We start from the raw sequence: 17,553 nt of genomic DNA, 5'->3' as shown, positions 1-17,553 counted from the left end.
GACGTGGGAAAAATGGAACCCTCCTCCATTGATAGTGGAATGTAAAATGGAGCAGCCACTTTGGAAAACATTCTGGCAGTTCCTCAAAAGTTTAAACTGGAGTCACCACATGATCCAGAAGTTCCACTGCTAGGTACATACCCAAGAGAAACAAACTCATATGTCCACACAAAAACCTGTACACGAATGACCAGAACAGCATTATTTATAACAGCCAAAAAGTGGGAAAAATCCAAATGTCCGTCAGCTAATGAATAGATAAACAAAATGTGCTATATCTATACAACGGAGTATTATTTGGCTATAAGAAGAAATGAAATTCTGATATATGCCACAACATGGATGAAGCTTGAAAACATAACGATAAGTGAAGGAAGCCAGTCACAGAAGATCATATATTATATGATTTCATTTATATGAAATGTCCAGAAAAGGCAAACAGAGGCAGAAAGTAGATTAGTGGTTGCCTAAGGCTGGGGAGGGAGAGTGGGAAGGGACTGCTAACGAGTGTGGGGTTTCTTTTGTGGGGGATGAAATATTCTAAAGTCGATTATGGTGATGGCTGCACAACTCTGTGAATATATCAAAAATCATTGAATTGTACATTTAGATCGGTGAATTGCACGCTATGTAAATTATATTTCAATAAAGCTGTTAAAAAAACAAAACTAGTAAGATGAAGGTCGAATATGAGCAATTGTCTCAACATGCAGAGGACAGTAACAGAGGTGACAAAATGAAAGACAAAGGGGCAACAAAGCAGAGACCCACCATGCAGATATTGGAGTTTCTGAGGAAGACCTTAGATCTAGTGGGATGAAAGTCACAAATAAAGATGTAAGAAAACCCCCCTTTGCCGATTCCCCGCAAAATCGCTCAGACACAGACACCTCGACGTATCTGACCTCTATAAGTGGCCATTAAGCACGTGAAAAAAATAACTTGAGTTTCATTGTTTAATTATTTGCTTAAATAATTGGCAATGCTTTTTCTTCTTTTTAAAATAACAGCACCAACTATTAGTGAGGCCATGAGGGAAGTGGGCCCCTCATATATCACTAATTGGAACATAAATTGGTAGAATTTTCTGGAGGACAGTTTGGAAATACACGTTAAGTTTTAATATTTTCTTATCCACTTTCGCAGCAATTCTATCTCTAAGAATTTACCTGGGGGTGAAAGGAGTGGAGAATGGATTTACCCAGATATTTAGCTATAAAAATATTATGAAAATTTGTACATATCTCAAATACTCAATGATACAGGGATTTGTTGAATAAATGCTGATCTCACCAAACAATTAAGAACTATGAGGCCACTACTAATGATATTTTGAAAAAATGCTTAATGATAGATAACTATTCATGTTTTTTGTGAAAGGAAGATAATAGCTTATAAAACAGCATACACTAACTTTTTTAATTAAAAAATATGTATACAGGATCTAATGTACAGCATGATGACTATCGTTAATAATACAGTATTATATATTTGAAAGTTGCTCAGAGTAGATCTTAAGCGTTCTCACCACACACACAAGAGTATCTATGTTAACTGTGTGAGGTGATGGCTGTGTGAATAATCTTAATCTTGGTAATTGTACATCTGCAATGCGTCTGGATGTATATATACATATATATCAAATTATGTTGTACACTTTAAATATATACAACTAAATTTGCCCATTATTCCTTAATCAGTTAAAAAATCCATATATACATACACTACATATAAACGTAAATAGAAAGAGAGAGGTGGAGACTGAGAATGGGAAAAATTTTCATTACACATTAAATGGTAACAGTGATTTTTATTTTAGGCTCATTTAAAACCTGCATAGACTCCTATAATGGTGAAAAGAACATTGAAAGGAATGTTAAAGAGTGCTCCAATGACTGTCATCTCAGGTGGAGTCCAAACCCTCAGCAGTGTGTCAGGCCCAGTGGCTCCTCCTGCAGCCGTACCCTGCAGCCTCATGCCATTCCTGCTACTTCCCTAAGCGGGTTTCCTGTTTTAGCAGCCGTCTGCTGTTTCATTGCCCTGAACGCCCTCCTCCCTCCCACCTTGCTTCCTGCCTGCCTGCCCTCTCCTGGGTTACCTCTCCCGGGAAGCCGTCCCTGGCCACCCAAGCAGAGCTCCCCATTTTCTGCTCTCGCCCTTCCCTGTGCGTGCACTATTTTTGTACCTCGAATAGCACTGCCATTATGTTTACACTCCTCTCTCATGAGTCAGTTGAGGATTAGGCCAGGTTCTTAATCATCCTTGTTTACTCAGCATCCAGCACAGTCCTGGATAAATGTTTATGGAGTGCACAAGTGAACGAATGAATCAACCAGTCTCCTGAGCTCTGGGCTCACATACTTGCAGGACATCTGCACTCGACTACCCCATAGGTCTTTAAATGCAACACCCCCAAACTGAGCTTTGCATCTTCTCCCTGGGGAGCCTCAACTCCCCGCTCCTCATTAGCAGGGCTTGCTCTTTTGGTGCACTCCTCATTTCTGTGATTGGAGCCTCCCTCTCTGCAGGGACTGTCGACAGACCGTGGGGTCTCTTTTTCCTCCCATAGAAATTCCCCGTGGGCGATCAGTCCTTCCACCTGAAAGCCTTTTGCTTTGCTTTCCCTTCTTCCGCTGCATGCTGCTGCCGACCTCTCTCCCTCACACTCGCTCTCACCTGGACACATCTCATCTCTCATCTGCCACAGCCTCCTCATCTCGATGCCAATAACAACTCTGCAGTGGCTTCCATTTCCTCCCAGGTAAAGTCGAAACTCTTTACCAAGGCTTACCAAGGATTGAGGCCCGATCTAGCTCTGTCTATCTCTCCAGCTTCATCTCTCCTCCATCCCACCGCTTTCACCTTCTTCAGGAGCAAGCTGGTGTGTTCTTTTTTGCCTCTGTGCCTCTTGCATGCTGTTTGTTTTGTCTGGAAGACTTTTCCAACACTCTTGCCTCCCTAACTCATTCATCAAGCCTTAATCTAAAAGACGCTTCCTCCAGGAAGCCTTCCCTCACAGTCCAGGTCCCAGTTAGGCCCTCTGATATAAACTCCCAGAGCTCCCCACACCTCCCCCCACATACCCCTTCTCACACTGTATTTAATTGTTTACTTAATCACTCTTCTCCCTCAACAGACTGTAAGCTGAATGGGGGCGGAAACCAAGCCTGCTTCTTCATGAACATTCCTTCAATGTCCAGCAAAAATTAAGTCCTTACTCAACAAATGGTTAGCATTCAGTAAGCAAATGGGGGAAGGAATTTTTGCTTTTGCTGTTGGCGATGCTGATTCAAACTTTGGGACCAGACAAGACGTCTCGTTCTTCCTTTTCTGAAGAGGAGAGCAGCCCTGCGGCAGACAGTGCCCCTACCCTGCCCCAGGCCACTGACGGCCCGCGAGGGCCCTTCGGAGGGAAGGCTGCGGTGCTGGGCCTTCCCAGGGGTGCGTTTCCTCCAATGGCCTTCCCAAGTATTCACAGCCAACTTCCCCATCAGTCATGAGTTTTTCCAAGACTCACAGGAACCTGCCCTAAAGAGTTAAGGAAGTTCTCTGCGTGTTTCTAAATACCACCTCCAAAATACTTTCAGAGTTCCTGAGTTAAAGATCCCAGGACTGAAACTTTGGATGGTGTCAAGTTCCCCGTGGAGACTCGGAGACGCTGCAGGGCTGGGGCTCAGGATGGCTACCGCCCCACCCTACCCCTACTCAGGATAGGAAAAGGAGCAGCGATGTTTGGGTCAGGCAGGCAGTAATGAGAGTGGGGGTCCAAAGTCTCCAATTGGCTGAGTCAGGTTCAGAGGAATCAGCACCCCTGGGCGGTTGGAGGGTAGCTGGGTAAACCAGGTTGGGGTGATGGATTGGAGTCTTGATCACAAAAATTCACTCCCTTCTCCCTTCCCCCCGCCCCCCTCAGCGCTGTGTGTAGTTCCTGCCTCAATAACTTTGACCTTGGCTATGGGATGTGTATGGGCCACTGGAATATGAGCAGACATGATGCGAGCAGAGGTTCTGGTGCGATTCTTCCCTCTTACATTCTTGTCAATCACAATGAGAAGAATATGCCTCAGGTCACCACTCCTCCTTCAGCCTGGTCGCCTGAATATATAAGTTTTGGACATTTTATTTTTAGATGGCTATTAGATATCTAAGCAGAGATGTGGATGATTTGCGGCTCAGGGGGCTGGTCTGGGCTGGAAATATACGTTGAAATCATCAGCAGATATAAGGCATTTAAAGCCTTGAGTCAGACAAGCTCACCAACATGTGAGTCTGGGTGGAAGAGAAGTCCACTGAGAGAGTCTTGGTTTCCTCCAACATGCAGAGGTCAGAGAGATGGGATGGCATCAGCAAGGCAAGGGAGACGGAGCAGCCAGAAAGCCCGGCAGACAACCAGGCTGGTGAGGGGTCCTGGGAGCCAAGCAGAGAGGGGGCTGAGTTGGAGAAAGTGGTCAAATGTGTCCACAGCTGCTCAGAGGTCAGTGAATGAGATGCAGACGTGACCGGTGGGTTCAGTGACAGGGGTGTCATCAATGTCCTTGACAAGAATATATTCTGTGGAGTCATGGGAGCAAAAACATCAACAGAAGGGGTTCAGAGAGAATAACAGCAGATAATTCTTATGGAAGCTTTGCTTAGAAATGAAGGAGAGAAATGGGACTGTAGCCGAAGGGCCAAGTGGCATCAAGAGAGATTTTTTTTTAAAGGTGGGTTAAAAAATAGTAAGTGTGAATGCTGATGGAAATGATCCAGAAGAGAGAAAGAATTGATGAGGCGGTAAAGATGGGAGGTGATGACAATGTTTCATCTGCTGTAACCGGAGAAGCTTGAGTGTGGGCTCACATGTACGGAGGTGGGCAGATGTAGTGGTGGGAGCCTGCAGACATTCTCTTCCAGTTGCGTCAACTTTCTCCGTGAAACAGGAAGCCAGGTCATCAACAGACAGTGAGCATGTGGGAGGCGAAGAAGAAAGTGTGACAGAGTAGGCCAGGAGAGCTGAAGAATGAATGGACCAAGGATGTGTAGCTTGCATGCTGGCAGGCAGCGACTGTGGTGAGCACTTTGTACCTACTATTTAATAAATCCTCATGGCAGCCTTATGAAGTAGGGCTTATTATTTGCCCCATTTACAGATGAGGACATGGAAGCACAGAGTGGTCAAGAAACTTGTCCAAAGTCACACAGCAAGAAAGTGGGAGAGCCAGGATTTGAACACAGGCAGTCAGCTTCCAGGCCCAAATACTTAACAACTAGGTTAGGCTGACCCAGTTAAACATATGAAAGCTTGTTGCAGAACTGGACTAAATGGAATAAGGGTTGAATTATTGTGGTGCAACCACTGTGTGTCAAGGTCTGTAGTAGCCACCTTCACAACTTTGTTCAGTCATGGGTATTATCAACCCCATTTTACTGACAAGGACACGGAGGCCCAGAGAGATCCAGGTGCTTGTTAAAAACTGCAGAGCTAGGAAATGGAAGAACTGGGTTTGGGACTCATGTTGGTCTGATTCCAAAACCCACACCCTGTACACAATACCAGAAAATCGCTAGAGCGTGTGAGGGGGTCTACCCAGCCACAGCTAACTTATTAGCTAAATCCATCAGAACCCTCCCTACAGCAGGCTGGGGTCCCTTAGAACCTTTATCCTGAGCAGGTGGAGAGCTTACCATGTGGTCCTTACAGCAGGAAGAATTTAAAGGAAGGTGACTTTGGGGGAACACTGGTTATCTTACTGGCCATTTTCAGATGCTTGATCCATTTGGTGAGGAGGAGGGGCTTAGGGGCAAATGGCAGGAATCCTGGCATTTTCTTCTTCTTTTAATCAGAATGCTAGCCTTATATCACAAAAGCACTCACTCTACTTGTACAAGCATTTCCAAAACCCGTTTTCTTGAGAAACAGTGCTCATCAAGCATCATCTACACTGAACAGCCACCCACTTCCTCAAATGCAAGGAAGCAGACAGTTAAAAAAAAAAAAAAAAAAAGCCGAGAGGCCGCAGTTGTTTATCACGACCTCGTCTCAGGGAGGCCTGAGATTCTTTCGAACAGGAGCTCTGCTTCCCATGACGCACAGCGAAGTGTCAACTGGGATATTTCTGGTAAAACTGAAAGCAAGAAAAGCGAGGTGCACGCTTCACGAGGTCCCGGGTCCCGTGGGACTGTGGGTGGAATTTGGAGGGGTTTGGGTGCCATCTCCAAGTGACAGATGGGTGGACCTCTCATCTGAAAGGAGGAGACACGTTGGCCAGTCGACCTCAAACCCAAAGTTGCTTGTGAAGCGACATAAAGGGGAAAACACACACACACCAGCTGGAGGGAAGAATCGAAAAAGCAAGAAGGGTGCGAATCCTGACAGACTCGCCGCTTGGGCAGGGACTCGCAGGAACCAGAGGCAAAATGTCCCTGAAGTTGCCAAGAAACTGGGATTTCAACCTGAAAATGGAGGCTGCGAAAATAGGTACCGTCAATGTCTTTTTGTTACCTTTGCGGTTCTTCTACTTGAGCTCCCACTATTTGCATGTGGGTCTGCAGGGAGCACAGGCTACTTAAAAATGGGTCTCTCACAAATCTGGGTTTGGGGAAAAATTTGCATTCAAACGGATATGTTGGCTCAAAGTTCCCTAGCACTGGGAGGGGATTCTCTTTCATTCGGAGGTGGCGGTGGCATGGAGCTCCTCAGTGTGTGGGACCTGGGGTACTTCGGATGGGCCAAGCCTACAGATCAGACACAAAACTGTGAGTTTTTCTCTATTTATCCTGGAAGGATAATTTGCCTCCTGTTTGGAACCTCATCCATATTTGGAGTGGTTTTTGATGGGAGCACTGAGAGTAGAGTCTTTTGAAGTGCTTCCTCTGTGAGTAAACTCGAGGTGTCCTGTGTTCTGAGTCTGCTGGGTCTCCAGGCCCTCTCTGTGGACCTGGGGGGCTGAGATGGGGCTGCTTGTAGCAACAAATAAACAGTGAGGACAAGACAGGAACATAGAGACATTTGAAGGTAGAATAAAGACAATTTTAGTTATAGCGACAGAAGGGAAGGGAACTCTTTGCTAGAGGAGCTAAAAAAGAGAGACACATTTTAGATTAATTATCTTAAGGGTCGCTGGCATGCTTTCTCAGCTCTCCTGGCCTTTCATTAATGACGATGGTGATCCGTTGATTTTAATCTGGCATGCACTTGTGATGAGTTTCTTTATGTGGGTTTCTTCTATTGAATCGATCACAGGACTTTAGTGTGGAGCAATTGGGCCAAGAGGGATTCTCTGTGTTTTATTCTTATCCCCGTTCAGCGGCGTGGTTTCCTTGACCTTAGACAGAGGTAAGTGTTCAGCTGTTCCCAGCGGCTTGGAAAAGTTTTGCTAAGAACAAAGTTTAGACTTGGGCCTCCAACAGTGGTTAATGTGCTACTAGAGTAAGCGGTCTACTGCAAAGTTACATAATGGACGGTTAACGATGTAGGTCTGAGAAAGGATTTGAAAGAAAATTGAGAGTAATCAGAGGAGCCATTTATCTTGGTGACCAGGGAGGTCCCTAATCAAGGTAGAAATCACTGCATGCTGAGGTCGGTCCAGAGAACAGGGAGTGTGTGTGCCTCTAAGCAAGAGATTTTCCTCCTAACTGCTGCTGATACCAATGCCCTTGGCTAATGTTATTCTATTATATGTCATCAAAATTGTTTTTAGAAGTAAAACTTCTATGGTTCTATTCCTTTGAAAGTGTCCTGCTTCTCTTCACGCGAGGTCATTCTACCTTCCCCTTATCCGTGTTTGAACAGGTCTTACTCTCCTTCTGTTTAAAACTGGGAAACGTGAGACAATTAACAGTTAAGTGATTTTTTTTCAGGGATCTAGGAAGTCACCACCTTCAAACTCATGTCTGAACATGCTCAGACCTGGGAGTGGGTTGGGTGGATTACATGATTTCTACCAATGCTTCCTAAATCACGGTCCCATGGATAGCCGGTATCAGTTACCTCCAGTTATTGTTAAAGATGCAGATTCCTGGGCACCATCCTGACTTATGGAATCAGAATCTCTGAGGATTAGGCCTAAGAATCTGTAATTTAACAAGCACCCGGCCCTCTATCCCACCTGATGAAAAGGCCTGCTGTACGGCTGGCATCTAAGTCAGTAGCCTTGAGAGTTACCATTCATCCAGCATGGAGCGCTGTGCCTGGTCTTAGTGGGCACAATATAAATATTTGTTGACTGAATGAATGATTGACTACAAGAAGATAATGTTATTTAGTATTATTTACTGAAAAAAAAATTACCTAATGAAATATAGACGGGCCCTTGTCGTTATCCATGCTATTTACAAGTCTGTCACCCTGAGAGATGGGACTGCAGCCAGAATACCTTTCATGAATGTCATGTCGATGGAGAGAGTCACTGACTCAACCACTGGATCTCAGGTCCCCTCTCCAGCATCCTGTGTCCAGGTGCGTCTGTAGGAACTGGCTTAACAATATATCAGAGATGCTTACCTCTATTAGGAGGATGGGTGGAACTGGGAGTCATGTCAGTCAAGCCAATGACCTGTGGTTTTCCCAGCCTGAGCTAGTAAGGAGTAGATCAGGGTTTCTCAGCGTGGACACTATTGATATTTTGGGCTGGCTAATTCTTCGTGATGGGGGCTATCCTGGGCATTACAGGATGTTAGCAGTATCCTTGGCCTCTACCTGCTAGATGATGGCAGCAACTACCCTGCCACCAGTTGTGACAACCAAAAATGTCTCCAGACATTATAAGATGCTTGGGGAGAGACATCTTCCCTAGTTGGAAACCACTGGAGTAGATGAGCAGCAAAAGGGTGTGATTTTAAGGCCACTTTGACTGGAACCCAAGTATTACCGCAAATTCACTGTCCAGGTCAATTTCCAAGAGGCTCTTATTAAGCTATAGTTTAAGGGGGATGGGCAGAAGCACAGGGTGTGCACCAAGTGCAGCACATGCTTCAGGAAATAGCAAGACACGGGCCCAGGAAGAGGCCCCAGCATTTTTCTGGTGGGCTGCACTTCCAGTTTCCCCTAAATCTTTTGTGTGCTGAGTCAGGCTGGACTGAAAGTGGAAGTCCCTGAGAGTGGGGAAGGGACTCCCCACTGTACATCCATCTCAGAGAGCTGAGGAGGGCCCCGCTGGAGGCCAGGGCTGACCCGGAAACCACCACCTGGGCCTGGCAGTGGTGGGAGACCGGGACGCAGGCCCCCCTGCATCTGACCTATTGATCCTGGTAGGGAAGAGGGGTTGGAGGAAAAGGGGATGCAGAGCGAACAGACTTGACTTAAGTTGGAGCCAAGACCACACAGTTCCTTTTTTGATCCTTTATCATTTTCAATTTCAGTCTAGCAATTAAAGCTGTGACAGCCTTCTGTGGTTTTCATGCACTGTTGCTCCAATCTTCTACTCTTTCACATATTTGTCTTTCTCACTGAATTGTAAGCCCTGGAGGGCGGGTTCTAGGAGGCAGCATCCCTTCTTGCACACTGTCGGGGGCCTGGCACATCCACTTCCTTGCCTGGAGGCTCCATCGAGAGGGTATTGATCATCCAGGGAAGGCCCCCCGTCTGCCCGGTGGTTGGGAGCATTTAGTGGGAAGATTGCTGGGTGGATTTCCGGACCGCCCATATTGTATCCAGTCGCAGGCACCATCTTTCTCTTTTCCTCATTTCCCCCAAGCCAAAACAGGGGAGAACAGGCCCTAGATAGCATGTGACTGTGAGACACATGACGAAAGTAACTATGGAAAGGTGGCTGTTTTCAACTTTTTTTCCCTCTGAAATTTAATATTGAAAAAATTTTTATTTAGAAACAAAAATGCATTACTCTAGTCTCCCAAGTAGTAAAGTGAAAAATATCAATAGTGGGGTTTTTTTCCCACTTGAGTTTTTTCCATTTGATAAATCATTATTTGTCTGAAGTGGGGTCTCGTTTTTTCCTTTAGGAAATTAGACTAAAGGGAATAAAAGCATTTCTTACTTAGGATCTTCACAACTAGATCAATTTATAAAGCCATAAGGCCTTACGCACTGTAGGTCATTATTCTCGTTAAAAGAAGTCAGACTTGAAAGTATAGTTTTAGGTAGATAAATACATAGATACACAGACACAGATAGAATTAAATATACTAAAAAAGTCCTGTAAATCAATAAAAAATGATAAACAAAATGAACAAAACACGAATAGGCATTTTATAGAATAAGAATACTACCGCCAATAAATATATGGAAATATGCTTAATCACCATAATCAGCAACTGCAAATTAAAAGCACGATGACATACTTGTTCTCACCCACCAAACTGGCCTTAAAATGAAAAAGTCTGATAATACCAAGTGTTGTCAAAGACGTGGAGCAACAGGAACTCTCGTAACACTGAGGATACGACAATTTTGGAAAACAATTTGGCATCACTTAGTGAAGTCGACAATGCACAAACCCTGCGAGGCAGCCATTTCACTTCAGAGACTGCCTAGACACATTCTCGTGCCTGGGAACCAGAATAGAGGTACAGACGTTTCATAGGAGTATTGTTGATGACAACAGGAAACAACCCAATTGCTCATCAATTACAGAGTAAGAAAATAAACTGTAGTATCTTTATAAAATGGAATGCTACACAAGAGGAAAACTACTTAATTATAGTTATACATTTAAATGAGATTGAGTAGCAAAAGCTTAACATTGGGCCAAAAAGGAGCTCATAGGAAAGCAGAATAGGATTCATTTATACTAAGATTAAAAATTATATATGTATATGGCAAAACTATAAAGAAAAGCAAGGCATGGACTAATATAATATTCAAGGGGGTTGGTACCTCTGGAGGGGAAAAGAAGGGGAAAGCAGTTGGGATGCTTCACAGGTACCTCAGTGGGAGGTACACAAGAGTTTATTTTATTATTGTTTGTAAAATGAACAAAGAAATGAACATGTAAATAAACCCTCAAAAATCTGGAAGGATGTGCATCATTCGTCTCTAAGAGTTAACCATGGGTGAGAGATTTATGGGTGAGCCATACTTACACACATATATATTATTAGTTTTAAAGTAGTTTCCAGAATTTCTATAATGAACAAGTATTAACCATGTTATTAAAAACACCGAAAGCTAAAACAAATTCCAGATTCCGAATTCTGGACTCCAAGTTCTTGGCCAGGCCTACTGGCCCAAGGTCTTACAGACACACCCTCTTTGGCGATCAGCAGCCAGCTGCAAAACCCTGACCACACAGATTCGAACAAGCCAGGACCCACACCTGGTCCTCTGTGGACTTTCTGGACCTCTAGTCCCAGGATACAGGGCTTTCTGGGAACAGCTCCATGGCCCCAGAGTGACCAGGCCAGCCTGCTGGAGCATATTCGTCACCTTCTCTGAACACTGAAACGCTGGCTCCCCAGGTCAGGAATCCTGAGACCATGCAGGCCATGGTGAACTCGTCTTGGTCCAGTGTTCAGCTTTGGTGAACACTTTCTTTACAATTCATTGCCATACTTACAAGGTGCTAATCCGGACCAGCCTGCGTTCTGGACCAAATTTAGTTTATTTGCTGTGGCTGAAGCCTTTGCCGTCCCTGAGCAGCTCCAGGTCCCCGATGGGGAAAGGTCCCCACGTGTGCAGGCAGAGTCAAGGAGAAGAACGTGACTTTCTCCACAGGGAACACTGACGCAGGGATGCCCTCCACGGCCCATGCCTATCTTTATTCCTTGTTCGAGTAAAATGTCTGTCCCCATGTTGTTGTTGACTTACCTGTGGGCTTGAGTTAAATTCTTTCCACAAGATGCGTACCACCTGCTGCCCAGGCCCAGGGCCTCCCGGCCACTTGGGAAACAGGGACTGATGTCATGTCCTGCCCTTGTACACAGCAGCAGAGTTAGGACCAACCTAAGTGGTGAAGGGATGTCACAATCTTGATTTCTACTCCCTCACACACAAAGTGTCCCCTGCAGGCGCTGGACAAGGTTGCCCTGGATTCTGGACTTTGTGTTAGATTGGGAGCCCAAGTTCACTGGGATTGGCAGAGGCCAGCTCAGTGGCTCCGGGCGCTTGTGTCTCTAAAAATGGGTCAAGAGTGCGATGCCCTGTGGCCCTGGTGTGGGATACACAGCCATAAATACCTTCCAATTGCGGTAGTGCCGCCATCTCTCCCACCCACACTTCACAGTTTATAACTCATCTGCACAGCGTCTGACGGGAGAACTTGATACCTTCTCTGCCTGTCTCCAGAGCTGGCCCGCGGTCCTTTGAGTAAGGAAAGCCTGCCCGATGCAACTCTCAGGGTGCCATCGGTGAGGGACTGCAATGACGATCGAGTCAGGAGTTGCTCCCCTCAGAGCTTGGGGATTCAGGGAGGCCTGTTCAAGGACAAAGATGGGGTGGCTGGGTGGCAGGTGCCCCAATGGTGCTAGGAATTGTACCACCGTGCTTCCCGTTAACTTGCCGCCTATTTTTCTAGAGGACTCGCTCCTCCTGGAGGATTGGCCTTCTGTGTCCGCCAGGTTCCTGGAGGGCGCGGCAGCGCCGTGGCAGGGGTGGCAGGCCTGAGCGAGGGGCGGCCAAGGCTGGGACTCAGGGAGGGGGCCACGCTGGGGACTACGGGGCCGGCGAGGGTGGGGGCATCCCACCGGGAGCCTGGTCCCTGGTCCTTTTGGCCAAGATGCTCCTAACTGAGGGGCGCTCGGAGTTGACCACAGGGCTTCCCTGCCGAGCCAACTACACTCAGCAGTAGACTTTGATCTTCGAAAATGTCTAGGATGTGTGTAGTGCAGTATGTGATTTGTTTTTTTTTTTAAATCCCAAAGTTAAGCAAACTAATAGAGTTAGTTCTAAGTTTCAGAATTAATAGGGAAAGTTCACATACTGAGTCTTGTGGTGGTTTTCTTTAAAGGTTTAAATTTGTATAACACTAATACTTGGGAGATTTTAAGAAAAGCATTCTTTTTAAATAACTGGTATGAGAAAATAGGCTAATATTTAAAATATTCAGAAAATTGTTAAACTTTGCTCCTGTGCAGTTGTCATGATGAACCACAAAAACACCAGAATTGTACCTCATGATAAGGCTTTAATTGCCAGGAGCTTCTGAAAATACAATAATTCTAGATAGAGATATATTAATTTGAGTTAGTTTTCCTCTCTGTAGAGTGTGCTGTAGGTTTTGTCACTGAGTGAAATAGGAACAAATGTGAGTTGATTCATTAACATTTCCTGGTAGTTAAAATTACTTTTTAAATGCTTAACTCTATATCTGTTGGATTCAAAATCTCAGTTGAAACCATTTTTATTTGCCTGAAATATGTCATGAGCTGATAATGTAAAATACGCATAGAGAACAGTACTATTCTTTTTGAAGAAGAAGAAGATTAGCCCTGAGATAACTGCTGCCAATCCTCCTCTTTTTGCTGAGGAAGCCTGTCCCTGAGCTAACATCCGTGCCCATCTTCCTCTGCTTTATATGTGGGACGCCTACCACATATGGTGTGCCAAGCGGTGCCATGTCCGCACCCAGGATCCGAACCGACGAACCCTGGGCTGCCAAGAAGCGGAACGTGCGTACTTAACAGCTGTGCCACCGGGCCGGCCCCAGAACAGTACGATTTTTGTAAAAACAAAAATATGGGAACTAATATTTAAAGCAGATTGACTATATAACGTAGTGCATTATAATTTGGATTTTCACTTAAACTCTCAAAATTAGAAGAGCTGACTTAGAAAGGCTTCAAAAAGGAAAAATGAAGTGTAGACGTTTTCCCTTTCTCTGAACATTCTGTTGTTTGAACAGAAAATAAAATGGCATTAGAAAACACCTGGGATTTGTTTCTACAATTCCACACTGTGTGCAAAGCCCTGAGCTGGCAGCGGATGGGAACATGCTTTACGATGTATAAAGTAACAGAGAAATCATCCTCAGTTATTCCTCTTACTCGTCTGGCCCAACCATGTCTCCCTGGGATACATTTCAAACTCCAAAACTTGCAATTCTTGTGCTAGTATTAATATGTACAGTTGTAATAGTATTTTAAAGAAAGCAAAGACAAATGATCTATTTACACTGTAAAAAAAAAAAGCAAAAACAAAAACAAAGGAATGCCCATTATGGGAGTTTTGGAATGATCCCGGGACCTATTGAGAAGATAAGTTGTGAGGATGGGCCATCACACACAGCACAGCTTGAGAGATAAGAAGTGCGTGACAGCTCACAAGGCAGCCCTATGGCTAATCGGGTACAAGAGATGGGAGTGTGTGAGGAGCTGAAGGGAAGCCCCAACTGTGGCCACAACCATTGCGACCACAGGACACCCGTGGAGAGCCAGGGATAACATGGGAGGCACAGGCCAAGCGGAGAGATTCCACCCAGGGGACGGTATGTACATTTTGTAGAGTTTCCAAACAGGAACTGAGATATGGAAGTTACAAAGAGAGAAAATAATTTGCATTTCTTGTCTTATGTTTCACTCATCATCATTTTTCTCCTTGAAACCTTTTTTTTTTGTCCTTTGAAAGCTTTCTTAAAAAACAAAAATCACTTTACAAAAAAAATTATACCAATAGGTCTAGCAGCCAAATATAAAGACAGTCGTGCTCTTTGCACCTGCAGGGCTTATGGGGTAGTGGGACAGACAGGGAAACAATGACAAGACGCGAGACAAGTCCTCTGATGAGAACAGCCTTGGGAGCCATAGGAGGGCGCCCAGGAGTAGGAATTCTGGTCTCCCGGCCACCCATCACTGCCGTTCTTTTTCTTTAAGGTGTGGACGGACATGTTCTTCAGGGAGTCGCAGACTTGCCATCTTTCTCACCCTGGTTTTCCTCTACATAGTCTCTGTTTCTTCGAAGGAGAAAGAAGCTTTATAATTTCATATGGCTTCTCCTTGTGAAGGGATTAAACCGAAAGTGCCTGTGATCTGGCCCTGCTCACCTGCCCGCTTGTCTCTTGCCACACCCACTTCCTTCCCCAAGCACGCACACACTCTCACTGCAGCCCTCAGCCACAGCTTACCTTTCCCAGTTCCTGCTCTTTTTCATTTGCCTTGAAGCCTCTCTACTCAGGGCCCCCTTTTCACCCCCAGTTCCTACCGCTACGTAAGTCACAGTGAAGACATCTTGTCCTCTGGGAGTCCCTCAGTCTGCAAATTGCTGGAAGGGAAATGTAGTAATCCTTTCCCAGCCATTTAGACAGAGAGGCTTGTGGCTCTAGAGACTGTGGACGTCCTTTGTGGTGAGCTCAGTGAACGCTCCTGAACTTGCGTGCTCTGAGTCAACCCTACCAACTGATCGCTGAGCAGTCAAAGAAAGATATTTATCCTTAATCAGTAACAGGCAACCACAGTGCTCTAGGCTCTCCCTGGAGAGAATGAACTCAAACTGCCTGTAAAAAGTGGCATCGACAGAGGACTCTCTAAGGGGTGACTTGTGACTTGCCCATTGACCCTTCTTGATAGAGTTAGGAGAGCAGGAGGGTGTTTAGTCAAGAAAACAGAAAAGCATGCATGGACTTGGCACCCTTCTGCTAACTAGCAGAGAATCCCAGGGCAAGTTGCTCAACGAATAGGATTAATTATGCGTCTGTTGAGAGGAGGAAGCTACATCATGCGCAGAACACGTTAGGGGCTCAGCAAACACCTGTTTCCTTTCTTTATAGATAATCTCATTGCCAACCTCGGAATGAGCTAAAGGCTGTGCTCGGACTGCATGCACTGGATGCACACCCTCACACAGTGGGCTCACGGACCTGTGCTTTAATGGCACACCCTCGGTTTTTATCTTTGCTGCAAGTAATCATTTCATGAAATCTGCTCCTGTTTGTGTTGTAAAAATGAGAACAAGGTGGCCAAAATGTACAAACTTCCAGTTATAAGATAGACAAGTCCTGGGGACAGAATGTATGGCATGGTGAGTGTAGTATTGTATATTTGAAAGTTGCTAAAAGAGCAGATCTTAAAAGTTCCCAACATGGGACAAAAAAATTGTAACTCTGTGCAGTGACAGATGTGAACTAAATTTATTGTGGTGATCATTTCGCAATGTAACATATATCAAATAATTGTCTTGTACAGCTAAAATGAATACAATCTTATATGTCAATTATATCTCAACAAAAACCGAAACAAAACAAAGAACGTGACCTTCTCTGTGAAACCTCGCTGACCTCTCCCAGGTGAAGCGCTCCACGCAGAGTACCTTGAGTCTAAATATCCTAAACATGTGTCTCATTGTATTGTTGCTCTTCGTTGTACGTTTGATGTAAGCCCATTGTTACACAGTACCTAGTAAGGTACTGTTTATACATTAGTTGCTCAATAAACGTTGTTGAATGACTGATAAAAAGCTGTGAACAAGGAGTGGACAATGCTAGCGACTCCTATGTATAACTCTATGAGGAAATTAGTTGAGAATTCAGTGCTCAGAAACCCTTTGTCTTCTTTGAGAGACCCAAGTGTTTCCTCCTTTCTGGTAAGACAGTTGTGCAACTCATTGTGTTTCTCCTTTTATCTTGGCTGCCAGGAAACTCAGAGCTAAATTTTGAAGCTCACTCACAGCAACTTTCAACCATTCGATTAGCATACTTATATTTTCCTGTCTTTGATATGAATTTGTATGTTCATGGCAAATGAGTTTTTTATTTGAATATGAAAACACCGTTAAGTCTTTTCCTTTAAGAAGAGAGTGTAAGCATAAGCAATCTATCAGTACACAACTCCTAGGAGATCCTGTGGGTACAGTTCATTTACTAGTAGCAATCGGGCATTACAATTTTTCCAAGAATGGTGTTCAAAATTGTCAGTGCTGAGAATCAGTTCTTTTTGTTCATAAATGAAAACACGATTCCACAACCACTTATATTCTTTCCCTGGAGTTGCATAAGATGATGGTATCATTAGCACATTGAGGCCGGTCATTTGTTCGTTCATTTGTTCATTCATTCTTCAGGTCATATTTATTTGCTCATCTCTGTAGGACTGGTCCTGTGCCGGGAGCATTGTCGATACTGTGCTTCTCACGTGCCAGCGCTCTCTCACCCACACCTCCATCTTTCTAAGAAAAGTGTTTTTCCACTTGGTGCCACCGCACATTCTCCACAAGCCGTGAGGCGTCTGTTACCAGGACTGTGGCTGGCTCAGGTGACAGCTGCTTCACTTCCTCCCTTTCTTACTGTGTGACCCTCCCCGAAATGTCCACACACAGATCTTAGTTCCAGATGGAGCTGGTGCTACTCTACTGATGGGACCCCAGCCTCTGGACCATTCGTAGGCTTCCTTGTTGGTTTGGGAGTTTCCAGATGAAAGAGGAAGTTCCACGGTATGAAGTTTCTGACGCTGATGTAGACGATTTTTTAATATTTTAAAATAATTTAATCAAGCTTGCAAAAAGAATTTTCTGACCAAAGTCTGAACTAGCTACAATGAAATGGGCCAGCTATATATAGCAGGGGAGTGAGGAAGCTAGCTTTGGAGTCAGAGTGCCTGAATTTGAATCCCACTATCCCTAGCTGCTAGCCGTGTGACCGTGGTGCTCAGTTTCTTTATCTCGGCATAATCATCATGCTAACCCCTATGGTT

At 44.8% G+C, this 17,553-nt stretch overlaps 1 protein-coding gene across 4 annotated transcripts in view; it reads left to right on the top strand.

Annotated features, from left to right (window-relative positions):
* Positions 1 to 6,122: 6,122 nt before the first annotated feature.
* Positions 6,123 to 17,553, top strand: part of ARHGAP25 (Rho GTPase activating protein 25) — an 86,431-nt gene continuing 75,000 nt past the window's right edge. For 2 of the 4 annotated variants that reach the window (XM_046663126.1, XM_046663124.1), the window contains exons 1-2: positions 6,123 to 6,457; positions 6,655 to 6,735. In XM_046663126.1, coding sequence (XP_046519082.1) covers positions 6,397 to 6,457; positions 6,655 to 6,735 — 142 coding nt within the window. In that variant the 5' untranslated portion in view covers positions 6,123 to 6,396. The remainder of the gene's footprint in view (positions 6,458 to 6,654; positions 6,736 to 17,553) is intronic. The other 2 variants (XM_046663127.1, XM_046663125.1) reach the window with 1 other exon arrangement.

This window comes from Equus quagga, chromosome 5 (assembly GCF_021613505.1).
Source record: "Equus quagga isolate Etosha38 chromosome 5, UCLA_HA_Equagga_1.0, whole genome shotgun sequence".
Taxonomy (NCBI): domain Eukaryota; kingdom Metazoa; phylum Chordata; class Mammalia; order Perissodactyla; family Equidae; genus Equus; species Equus quagga.
This window is presented reverse-complemented; position numbering and strand designations above follow the sequence as displayed.